The sequence below is a fragment of the Equus przewalskii genome, chromosome 5 (genome assembly GCF_037783145.1).
Source record: "Equus przewalskii isolate Varuska chromosome 5, EquPr2, whole genome shotgun sequence".
Lineage (NCBI taxonomy): Eukaryota > Metazoa > Chordata > Mammalia > Perissodactyla > Equidae > Equus > Equus przewalskii.
Window position 1 is genome coordinate 38947878 of NC_091835.1, and position 13107 is coordinate 38960984.

Below are 13107 nucleotides of genomic sequence, written 5' to 3' on the forward strand. Positions count from 1 at the left end.
CATGATTTAGCAAAGATGTTTAATTCACAAAAGATGTTTTATAACTTTGTTTGATGAATTGATAATAATGTGTGCTTTGATAGGGAAGATAATTACCCCCAAGGAATTTGTGGGTAGCAAATTTTCCTCCCAATACAATTTAAAGGTTTAAAAATGTAAATAAATATTCTGAGTTCAAAACCAGCTTAGCAATAACTTATAAAGCATTTTATAAAAGCAATAAATAACCAAAGTATTTTGTAAATGTTTTATTAATTAGAACTCAATAAGAGCATGCGTTAGTAAACCAGTTGCTAAATACTAAACTCGCAGACATAACTTTTCCGAGATGAACAGTCATCCGCATAAACATATTTTCCTTCTATATATGCACAGCTATGGTTCTCTCCTTTCAGAAATTTTACTCTGTGTAAAAAAAATTAAAAAGCAAGGTGTGGTATCTGAAAATGCCAATTTTAAATGCCAACCTTAAAATTAGCAAGAATAAACAACATAAAAAAAAATAAAACAAATCAAACAAGAACAAAATAAAATAACCTGAAGATTGACAGTATTCAATAACAAAACATTAAACCTAACAGAATATTAGACAGTGTTTAATCCTACCCTGCTTGTTTAATTAGAATTATGAGTCAAATAACAAATAATAATAATGTGATAGAAGTTTATAAACATAATTTATAAACTCGCCTAAAACTATGCACAAATTTCTTCTAAGAGTCCAGTAAAGTTAAAAATGTAAATGTCTTAAAGATGAAATTACTTAGAAAGGGCTGGCAATTCTCTCACGATTATTTCCTACATGTTGATCCTCAAATACCATGGTTCTTTCTTTTTCTTAGTTGCGCTTTCTATGCCTTATACAGGTAACATACACACACGCACATCCCACATACACTCAGAAAAGTCCAGTTATTTTCACTGTACTTACACACTTTGGATCCCTTTGATGCCATCTTCCCATAACCAGAACCCATTTGTTTCATTGATTTTGAGACCTATCCATCCTTTCATTTGAAAGATTGATAAGATTTCCTATTGGGAAAAAAAATCATAAATCAGAAATGTGTGCATATTATAATCCTCTCCTTCCTGACTCAATGGTTAATAAAAGGTCTTCCAAGGGCTTATACACATCCACTTGGTAGTAATAGAATTTTTCTCAAGATATCCTATTTGTTAATGTTCTTTCTTTTTAGCATTAAATGTTCAAATGATGGAGTTTCTCTAATTTCTCCATAAGAAAATTGGTCTAAGTAAGAAAATATCTTATACTTTTGAGAACTTCAGGTTTCCCACATTATGGTGTTAATCACTAATGCTTCCAAACAAATACAGTTACAGTATAACACAAAAGCAGAAGTGTCTGCCCTATCAGCTCTTCATTGATATCTATCTTCAGAAGATGGGAATTCAGCTTGGCACAGGCAGCATGGCTCTCTGGCCAGGTTTTGAGTTCACTGGAATGATGATAACAGCTATTTCCAAATCCAATCCAGTGACTTGAACAAAGATCACAGGAACATTCTAGAAAATATAAACATGTTAAATGCATGTTCTGTACTATGAGTAACTACTATTAACACAATTACTAGATCTTTGTGTTTGTTACACAGATAGATATTAAATAGAAAGCAAAATTTGAGCATTGTTTGTAACACTTCTGAGTAATTTTATACAACCTATAGCTAACAATAATCATATTTTGCTGACTTGACTTTTCAGTTTAAAAATTGTTATGAAATTGCACCTATAAGGAAGGTACATTTCAAATAATATTATAAACATGTTTGACATGACTAAAATTATGCATGCCTATTTAAATGTCTAAACTATATAATTATACAAACAAAAAAGGCAATTAATAAACAATTTCAATTTTCTTCAAGATTACTATTGATTTTAAATACATACAATAAAATTCAGTAATTACTTTAAAATTGTCATTTAACTATTTAATAAATATATACAATTTTCATATTTTTATAATCTTTTTATCATCATCAAAAATACAGAGTTAAACTTGCTTTTGTCTTGAAGAAGACAATTGCATTTTCCCCTCTCTCTTTTCCTCTCTCTCTTTCTGAGGAGAAACATTGGTTTACATTCTTCTCATCAAGGTCATTTTAAATACTGATATATATTTTCAGAGGCATAAAAACATATTATTTTGCATTTTTGTTTATTGAGATGACATCAACATATTTTTCATTCAACATTATTTTTGCAAGAAGTATACATGTCAAGTCAAGTAGATCAAGACCAATAATGTTAACATTTGTATAATAATAATATATGTATCATTACATATATATGATTATTATTATATATGTAATGGTGTATATATATATCACAGATATCTAAGCCTTTGAGTTTAATGATCAATTTTAAAATTTTTTTATCTTTTTCACGAATTTTTGTAACAAACATCCTTTTACATGTCTGCTAGTGTATCTCTACAAGAATCTATGTGAGATAAATAGTGAAGAGTAAAAAGTATAATTTTTAAAGAAACCCTATGTTTGATTTTACTCACCATAATTTCACCAACAGTGTATGTCTTCCTTTAATCTGCTTGGTATATTTTAACATTTTCAAATTCTCATATTTTTACAAATCTATACCAATCTTTCAGATTTTAAATAATATACCATTATTTAATAAAAACATTTCCTAATTGCCAGTGAAAGTGAGCATCTTTCCTTATAATAACTATACTTTGAATTTCTTCTTTTACAAATTTCTCTCATTCATATTTTTGCCTCCACCCTCACTCTACGTGTTATGTTTTATTCTTTTTCTTTCCTCTCCGTCATGGATTATTCAAATACATAGGTGCCCTTTGCAGTCTTTCCAAAACAATTAAGCTTACTGAACAAAAATACACTTCCTAAGTGATTTGCTGTGTCAATTTGCTGTTCATTGTGAAATAATAAGCAGAATCACAGCACATTATTTTCGTTACTTTAATTTTCATGTTCCCACTCTTTACTCACCCTTACGGAACTGGATTTTCCTCTCTCAAATAAAGCTTCATCCCTTTATTCCTTGCCTCAGCCTCTGTTTCTTAAAACATCCAGGCAAAGACTAAGTTCCTGTTTGGTCCTTTTGTAAACATCTGTCGTATTTTCCATATCGGATTTTTGTATATCTTTAATTTCACTTATAATCCCTTTAAATATTTGAAAGACATCTAGTTTTTATTCTGTATCTGACACTTCCATTACCTGAATGCATTTCATCTAGACATTTTCTTTGTTATTTCAACTAAGTACAATTCATGACTTTTTCCCTATGCAATTTGGTATTTTAAATTAATTTTCACATATAACAAATACCTGGGTCTGATTTAGTACTCTTATCTTAGATGGATGATCTACATCTGCTTTCCTGTGGTGACCTGGGATCCTCCAAACTCAGCATCCCACAGGAAATGCAAGTTTACATTCTAAGTATGCCTGTCTAGGAAATTACAGGGAGGTCTTTATATTCAACTAGAACTTGAGCTAACATAGAATGTTTTTCTCATTAACCTCAAGCTTTATGTGATAAACTAATTTTTAATTCTCTTGTTCACGTTAAGTGAAAGCCTCATCCTCTGCCTCTCTTGTAGCCGTTCCATCCAGACTGTTGATTTATTAAAAAAGGAAATAACCCAAATACTGGTAACTTCATAGTCAGTATATCACTCTCATTTCAAACTTTTTCTCCATTTTTAACCCTTGATGATTTCTTTTGTTTTATTGGAAAACTAGATATAAAACTAACAGTTTATTTTAAATTTTCAAAATTTTATCCATCTAGACAACTGAAGATAGGCAAGAGAAAAGGGGAAGCTGGGTTTCATTGACATATAAACATAGACGCCCGAGCTGGTGGGCATCATCCTTTAGGTGAATATTAGAGCAGCAACTCTGGTTCCCTACCTCCTCACAGTAATCTCAAACCTCCTTTCTCTTAGGGGAATAGAGCTTGAGAGGTATCTATTAACCATTAAAGTTAGAAATGCAACCAAAGCAGTAGTAAAGAAATAAGAAATAAAGAGAAAAAGGAAGAAGAGAAAGAGGAAGAGGGATGCAGAAATACAGAAAGAAAGAGAAAAAAGCTGACAATATGTTTAACTGAATCCCTAGAAGACAGAAAAGAAATAATATGATATTAAATGATTGAGCAAATGTGAGAAGATGACAACGTAAACAGTCAGCATTTGAGAAACTAGATTATTCATTCCTCAAAAACCTTAAGAAGATCAGATGTGGAGTCATAAAATACTGAAGGACAAGCATTAGGGATGGTGGAGATCCAGGATGGATTGAAACTATGTTCGGAAATATTGTTTGCCCATTTTGCCTACCGAAATTTAACTTCCCATTCTCCTAGTCTATAAGATGAACAGAAGGTAATTCTTTGGGGAATTGAAATCAACAGGCTTAAGATCAAGGGGAACAAATAATTAGAAGGTAGACCTGAAAGACGAGGCCAAAATATAACAGGGCTAAGCTCCATTAGTGAATGGTGCTGCCATTAACGTCTTTTCTCCGAAATAACAGCAGGTAAGTCTATTGTCCCTACAGGCAATAATAATATAAAATCCATCTTTAGATATCATAATTTCCAGAAATTAACATTTTGGGGTTGGGGGAGGAAAGGGGCATGCTTGCAACAAAATGGGCACTTGGCTTCCAAACAACTTACAACCAAGTGCCTTCTAACTCAAACAGATTCCTACTCAGCCTTTTTAATGCAACACTCTAACGTGCATCTAAATAGTCAGGATTGGAAGATATTTGATGAAAGTCATCATCATGGAAAACAAAAACATGAAATTTAAAAATGGAGAGAAAATAGAAAGGGCAAACTAAAAATCCCGAACAAACTCAATATATGTAAAATTATCTGAAATACATAATTTGGGTTCCTTCAATGATGAACAAGTTCCTGTAAAAAATTTTAAAAACCAGAGAACAAAAACCGATCTCTTGGAAAATAAAAATAAGATAATTAAAATATGGGAGAGGTACAAGCTAACGTCTGAACCAAAGCAGACTAGAACAAGAACAGAAATGTAGAAAGCAGGAGAGGAAGATAATAAAACAAAGACAACTGATAAAATTACAGAAAAAGAATCCCAGAATAAAAAAAGGAAAAACTGCTAAAAAAGGAAATAGAATGGAGAAGGCTAACAAAGAAATAACAAAAATTCAAATTAATAATCCAGCAAAAAATCAAAATAATAATTCAATTTTAAGTAGCTATGACTGTAGACTGAAAGAACCCACTGAGTATACAATTAAAATAAAAAATAGAAATAAACAACTTCCACACAAAAGCATATTATTGAGAAATTTCAGAAGAAAGGAATAAAATAAGAAATAAGCTAAAAAAATTTGAAAGTAATTTTAAAAATGTCACCAAGGATATCATATAAATACTGTTACACTTGTAAGTACATTGAAGGAAGAAGAAAATGAAATAATATCTTATAAAATGCATTTTTCAACCAATAATATCTTATAAAATGTATTTTTTCAACAAGAGAGCAAAATAGAAAACCTCTTAAAGATAATTCAAAGACTCAAAAATATATGTCCCACGAACTAATTCTAGGAGGTCACTAAGTTCTGAAAGAAGCAAGTAATGGTACACAAAACCTATAAAAAATTAAAATACGGAATCCATGTAGGATTTATAACACACACACAAAAAAAAACAGCAAAAGAAATCCTGTGTAATTGAGCACTTTATCTAGAGTGCAGTTAATCCAGATTTGAAATAGAGACCAAAGGGCTTTAGTAGAGAGGTCATCATGTGATCATGACAGCACGTTAGGGAGAAAATGGGAAAGAAGAATGGAAAGCTATGGCCATTGTTTTCTTACTAATAATGATAAGAAAACAACTTATACTATCTAAAATGAATAACTCAAAAAATAGCAGTATAAGCGTATTATTTTGAAACATAGAGGTAGTAAAGAAAGAGCTTGAAGAGTTGAGAGCATTTGCCAGTGCAAGACTAAGAGAGGAGGATGGGCAACCAAGAAACCATTGCCCTTAATTAGGTCTTCCTGTACTATTTTTAAATCAACTCTATTGAGGTGTGGCTTACATACAATAAAATCACTGCTTTGAAGTATATAATTTGATGAATTTTGACAAATGAATATTCCTTTGTAACTACCTCCCCAATTAAGATTTAGAATATTTTCATCACTTCAAAAGTTCGCTAATATTCCTTTCCAACTAATGCTCCCACACTCCCACCTCACCAGAGCAGCCATGGGTCTGATTTACATCACCGTAGATTATTTTTTAGCAACTCATATAAACGTAATTCTTTAATATGAACTTTTCTTCATCTGACCTCACTCAGAATAATGTTTTTGCATTTATCCAGGTTATGTGTATAAGTATTTCATTCTTTTTCATTGCTGAGTAGACCCTTATATGACTAAACCACAATTTATCAATCCATTCATCTGTTGATTAATATTTAGATTGCTTACAATTTTGAGTTATTTTAAACAAAATGTCTACAAACATTTGTGTATGTGCCTTTTGTGGACATACGTTTTCATTTCTCTTGCTGAAATGTTTAACAATGGAATTGCTGGGGATGTGTGCTAGTACATTGGCTCCAAATCCTTACCAACACTTGTTTCTGTCAGTCTTTTCAAATTTTAACCATGTTAGAGTGTGTGTAATAAAAATTCACTTAATTTTCATTTTTCTAATTATTTCCTATTTGGTTAATTTTTATTTTCAAACTAGGTGAATAGGAAAAAAAAAAAACACCAGCAATATGAATAGCTAATATTTGGCATTTAGCATATTTTAAATCTCATTTTTCTCCTTATAATAATAAAATCACAAACAACAGTTACCTCATCTATATAATACTTTGGATCTTTTCACCTTCTATTGTGTCGTCTTTCTTATTTTACTCAATAAGACTATTTCCCTGAGAAGAGATTGAGCATAGATAAAACTGCATTTGTTCATCATGATTCATTGAAGGTCTATGGGTTTCAGAAAAATGTAACCTTTAGCCCCAGTAATCAGAAGCAGTAGAAGTTGACTGAACAAAGTTAATACTTACCACCATTTTTAGAAGGTAGACTGGGAATAAGTGCTATTTTTTGGTTTTGCTCTTCTCTGGTAAAAAATACTATGACAAAAATAATGGTAGTATTAGTACTATTTAGGATAAAATTATTAAAACAATGTAAAAATTCAGTCTTGATAACAAGTTAATGAAATATAGTGCTGATATACTTTTTGTAACAACAAATTACTTTCTCGATCACTTACAGTTTGCAAGCAAGACACCCACTGTTGTCATCAAGATTATACACAAGACCCCTAGACTCCCAGTTGTTGCTTGCCATGCTATAGATAGGTAGTCAGACACTAAAGAAAACAGAAACAATGATTAAGTTTTATCATTTCCTAGAAGTCATCAAATATGAAACTTAAAACCGTTATATCTCACTCTCCGAGGGCAACTATATATTTTTCTAATTTTTAATGTGTTTGTCCTGAATAAAATTACCCCTTAGCCACAATGAGAACACCAGTTCTTCGATACCCAAATTTCCTTCCTCACTATAGCTCCTTTTTGACCTCGTTTCTCCCCTATCTCATTTGAGGCCCAAGGTATGACACCTTAACCACTCTCACCAGCATCTTCCAGCATCCTTTGCCTAGTGTTCTACAAATTAACACTGTGCAATCCTAAAATGTACTCTCTTTGCTGTCAAACTTGGAAATTAAATACACCTAGGAAAAAACTTATCATGCAAATAAAAATATTGAATTCTAAATTCCATGTGAATATTAATATTCTTATATTAATCACTCAATTTTTTAGTCAAGGGGAAATGACTAAATGCATTTTTTTCCTTGTTGAGGTAAGAAATAATTGTCATAAATTTTACCAAAGAAATGTGGGAATATTTACCAAATTTTAACCTAAACATATGAGACAAGGAAATGCTGCTATAAAAAAGTGATATTGGATTGAACATTGCAGGAAAATAAGAACTAATTATTTCTTGAAGTATGATTCCCTTAATTTGTTCACCCCATAACTGCATATATATACACATTACTATTCATATATTCATATCTTGTCATTACCTTCTTTTCGTTTCAGAGGATGAGCAATTTGTCCAAGTCTAAACCTTTCTTATGGCCCCTTTATTCCACAACACCCTGTCTCCTCTAGGACATTTATTCTCTAAGAGGAGATTTCTCTTCCTTGCCAGTAACTTCATCATCTTTTTCTATAAACTTTGCCAGATTAGTCTAAACACGTACTGAAATCTCTCAAAATTTAATATAATCCCTTGTGTTGATTCAGGTCTTTCATTTTTTATTGCCATTTCTCTTATGTGTTTTTTTCAGCCATAATTGTGAAAATACTTTCTGAACTCGTTTTATTCCTAAATGCAAGCTAAAGTGCTTTCAACCCCTTAACTCTTAGTTGCAGCTTATATGCTTTTCTCCTTAATCAAATAAAAACTCCAATTGCTAAATCCAAGGAAATGATTTCCCATATGCACTTTACTAGACCACTATTCTTAATTTGACACAGTTTATTTTCTCTTTCTTTCCGGTCATGTATTCACATGTACCTTCCTTGGGTCTTCCTCTGCTCAAGTCTTCCATTCTGCTTTTCTCTGTGTAAGACTTTACGCACATTATCTCTACCTGCAATCTTAGCTACTCATTTAAGTCTTTCACAACATTTTCTAACCTCTCCCTGGAGCTCCAGCCTCTAAAATCTGATATCATTATGAACATTTTCCTCTGAACTATAAGACAATTCAAATGCCATATTTGATCTGACTTTTACTAAGTTAATCACTATTTTTCTTAATAGTGGGTAAGATGACTAATTTCCTAATCACTTAGTCTAGGAAACTTATTACAATATTATGCTCATTTCACAACTTTACCTCCTGTATCCAGTTAATCATGAAGTGTTAAAGGTTTTACCTCCAAAATATCTGTTTTTTAAATAATCTGTCTTTGTTCTAACAAATTCTTTTAGTTCTTTGAATATAAGTGGTTATTTCTCCTTCATTTTTGTAGGTCTCAAACTCCAAAGCAGGCCCACAGGAAAATTCCAAAAATATTTGTAGGACTGAATAGGACTAAACTGGATTGAAGGCTAACATCAAGAACTATTTTTTAAATTAAAAATAACATGAAGAAGAAGCAATAGAATGTGTGCAATCTGCATAGTTCTCCCAAGTAACGCAATTCTGTTGGAGTTTGGATCAACGATATTTTGGAGGAAATAAAAATATTGAAGGACTATTTCAGAGACAAACTATTCATGGCAATATCCTAAAAGAGTTGAGGAGAGTGTTGAAGATAGGAAATTAGTGTAATGTGGCAATTTTATAATGGTTTTGAGAGAAGCAATCTTCTAAACCCAAGAATCAGGATCCAGCTAATAACAAGAATACATATATTACTGTACCTTTTCTTTTTTTCCTAGCAAACCTTCTTTCGTGCTGTAGATGAGAAGAGGTAAATTTCAGTTCCATGAACTTTGCTTGCTCTTCACTTGATACGACATTGCTCTGGTCTGTCTTGGGTATTCTTTGCTTCTGTTGAGACATGGGAAATTTCAATTCTGTGTATGTTACCTCTTGCTTGTTTGCAACATCTTTGTTTTGCTTATTTTTAAGCATCTTTTTTCCAGAAAAGACAAGTTGCTTCAGTTCAGTCTTGATAACTTGCTGTGTTTCTCTTTAATTTCTAAGCAATAGAAATGTAAGGAAAAGAGTTAAGTGATCATTGTCCCAGATCAGACAGTGAATAATGCACTCAATCTGATGCACAAGCAAACATTTAGGTATAGTATTGATGAGGCAAAAAAGGTAATAAATGTGGGTCTAAATCACTCTCCTAACTTCTCAGTGTTCCTTATTCAGAAGAATAAATTTACCCTCCTTTGATAAGGTTAAATATTTCATTTCCTCTTGAATTAGCTTTGAAAGGAGTGGATTAAGTATATACATTTTTCATTCTCAGCGTTCTCTGTATAATTAATAAGGTCAATAATGTGTGGGCAGTGATTAAAACACAACTGCATTGATGAAGAATTGAAAATTTAAATTTGATATCAATGCTCTATATTTCAAACGAGGTTGATATAAAACATTATATGACTGAAATAATTTATTGTTCAGTGGATTCTGTTACTAGCAGAGAGAAAATTCATCTCTTTCAGGTACTAGGTACATTCTACATTTGCAATCTGCCAGCCTGCCACCTTTTTTCTACCTAATCAGACCATTTTTACTTTTACACACACACTCACACAGAGAGGCACACACATACGGACCATCTAAGTTAATGAGACAATGCCAATGAACCACCAAAAATGAATAAAGAAAATAAAAAAGAAATTTCTAAAATTCAATTTATTAAATTTTCGATCTTATTATTATATAAAGAAAGACAAGTTAAAAGAATAGACAATTTTCACCTATGAGAACATTACATAATTTAAACAATTTATATTTTTTGAATTGGCAAATGATTGTAAGCACTAACTTATTTATCAATACTTATTAAAACACAAAATATTCAGGCTTTTTACTAGTAATTCAATTTTAAACAACTTACGTTACAAAATTTTTTAAAATATTCAAAGTTATGCAGCAGAAGTATTTTGTTTTTATTTTGTATGAGTTGGATTAGAAGAACAAAAAAATGAACAAAGAAAATGTTATCAACAGAAGTGTTCACAGTTAAGGGAGTTGTTAAATAAGTTGTGACACATCTACACCCAAAAACACCACTAACTGTTTAATATGGCAAATATTCTTGATAGGCAAAGTAAAATAATAGATTTATAATATGTTATGTTTGCAATAGTTACTCATACGTAGAGTTTTGGCAGATTTACATTACTTTCTATTTTATTGAAAATTAAAGAACATATGTTAAAAGCTACTTAAAGGTAAAATCTTGAGTACTTCAAAATATTAAATAGAAAATATTTCTATTTTCTATTAAATTAATATTAAAATATTAGATAGAAAAGGTCTATATCCATGATTATTTCCTAAGAGTAAACTTCCAAAAATTAAAAAAAAAACCCTGAGATAAATTTTTTTTAAATTAAGGACATTTTTATACTTCCTCAACTTGTTTTCTGAAAGTTTTTGCCACTTCATATATATCCCCCAGCTGAAATGGTAGTTGATTTAAGGGTATATAGGGAGTGTAAGGATGTTGCTGCTTAAGTATTTAAGAATTAAACTATTTTTTTTGGACCAGAGAAGGAAGGAAAATAGTATTGTTACTGAGAATAAATAATGGAATAAGTATGGTCTAAGGAAAGTTTAAAAGTGATAGAATCAGATGAAAATTGACTTAGATCACTAATTTCACAACACATACTCAAACAAATTTTACACAAACCAAAATGTTAATTGTAAACCATGAAACAATAAAACTAACAAAGAATTAAAGAAAATATGAGTAGATAATTATAACTTTCGTGTCACACATAGATGAGGAAAAGAGTTATGTTGAGTTACAGGCATCATTTTATTGATAATGCAAAGATTTTTTATTACCAATAAGCACATTAAAAGACGTTCATTTCGTCACTAATGATAGAAATACAAACTAACAAATTATTCATGTACATTTTCACCCATAAAATCAGTAAATGTTTATAAACTAAATGTAATGACAGAGTTGGACAATGTGCAAGAAAACAGACATTCATTTACACTGGCTTCTGCTTAATCTAAATTTTTCCTTTCTGGAAAGTAGTTTGTCAGTAGGTATCAAAACCAAATAATGAATATACCTACTGATGCAACACTTCAAAGTAATGAAAAAATGATGACTTATTCAATAAAATAACTTGAGAAAGGAGGCTAGGTAGTCAGAAAAATAAAATAAGAAAATTTTGAGCAAAGAAAGAAAACAAAATAGAAGAGGTAGCTGGAATCATACCTCACACTATTGTTTATAAAATGAACATGTACCACATTTTTACAGAAATGGCTTTTTCTCAAACTATTATTAAATACATTTTGAGTTAATAGTTGAAATTAATATAAAAAATGACATACACTTTTAACATTTTGAGAGAAGAAAATAAGCAGAAGCGATCATACTCACCGACTTGAAGAATAAATTTGAAAATAAATTTGTAGGTAAATAGGTATGAAACAATGTAAAATTCTTCCCGACTAGAATTAATAAAATTATATAGTAGATAATCTGATGTAAAAACCTCCAAGAAAGAGTTTAGGTTAAAAACAATCTAATAATGACTTATGGTATTTTGTTAATCAAATTGTGTGTGCAAAACTGCAAAGGAAGTTCTCACATAACTGCTGGTTTGTAGTTTGACTTCCCCACAAAATACCTACAAGGGAGTGAAAATCTTGCTTTAGCATGCCGTGACCTTTGGTACTTTGAAAGCTATTTCATAAATTATAGACCCTTCAATTTAACATGTATGAGAAAGATACTAAATTTAAAGACTGCTTAATGAGAATACCCCTATAACTAGTCTGAGGGCTTACAGGAAAAGAAAAATAAACCAAATTGCATGTTGTATTTCAGGTTACATGGAACAAGAGTACCATAGGATACATGGAAAAGCAGGTAGATTTTTCAGAACAGAAATTATATTTTTGACTTTCTTGGTTAAATTATAATAAATGATTCCCAGAGATAGTTGATATTGCACCTCATAGCGTGGTGACTATACTTTGCATATTATAGCATATAATATAGTATAATACAGTCTGGTATCTTATAATAAATTACTATATAATTTGAAAGACTTCAAAGGTCACTAGCCCATAGATATAAAAGAAATTATCTTATTATAAATTTCCAAATTCATCTCTCTTGTTAGTTTCTATCTGTTGACTCAGAACATCGTACTGATATCATTCTCCTCAAGCCTCTTTCATTTATTTATGAATCTCATTAAAGTTTATTTTCCTTCTTCTCAGTGTTGCCTACATCTTCCCAGGCATCCTCTTTATTCACCAGTGATGATGAATCACAGCCTTCCAATCCATCAATGGCCATGTGCATGATCCTTCTAAGGCTTGCT

The 13107-nt window shown here is 30.9% G+C and overlaps 1 protein-coding gene across 2 annotated transcripts; it reads right to left on the reverse strand.

Annotated features, from left to right (window-relative positions):
• Positions 1 to 241: 241 nt before the first annotated feature.
• On the reverse strand, positions 242 to 12516 carry LOC103567665 (killer cell lectin-like receptor subfamily I member 1). Of its 2 annotated transcripts, none has more exons than XR_011539981.1 (6): positions 12156 to 12516; positions 9487 to 9616; positions 7308 to 7406; positions 7096 to 7164; positions 932 to 1527; positions 242 to 405 (listed from the first exon to the last, which is right to left on the reverse strand). XR_011539981.1 is itself a non-coding variant. In XM_070619082.1 (6 exons), the coding sequence occupies exons 2-5, from the start codon at positions 9698 to 9700 to the stop codon at positions 1316 to 1318; spliced, it is 594 nt and encodes a 197-aa protein (XP_070475183.1). In that variant the 5' UTR covers positions 9701 to 9767; positions 12156 to 12506; the 3' UTR covers positions 242 to 405; positions 932 to 1315. The 2 variants fall into 2 exon arrangements, 1 of the variants encoding a protein (XP_070475183.1); XM_070619082.1 differs by having other exon boundaries at positions 9487 to 9767; positions 12156 to 12506.
• Between the last annotated feature and the right edge of the window lie 591 nt (positions 12517 to 13107).

Excerpts from the sequence above, each read along its gene's own strand:
- LOC103567665 (XM_070619082.1), bottom strand. The coding sequence starts at position 9,700 with ATGCTTAAAAATAAGCAAAACAAAGATGTTGCAAACAAGCAAGAGGTA. Across the intron at positions 7,165-7,307 it reads GGGTGTCTTGCTTGCAAACT|TATTTTTTACCAGAGAAGAG; the intron begins GTAAGTGATCGA and ends TTTTTGTCATAG. Across the intron at positions 1,528-7,095 it reads TCTACCTTCTAAAAATGGTG|AATGTTCCTGTGATCTTTGT; the intron begins GTAAGTATTAAC and ends TATATTTTCTAG.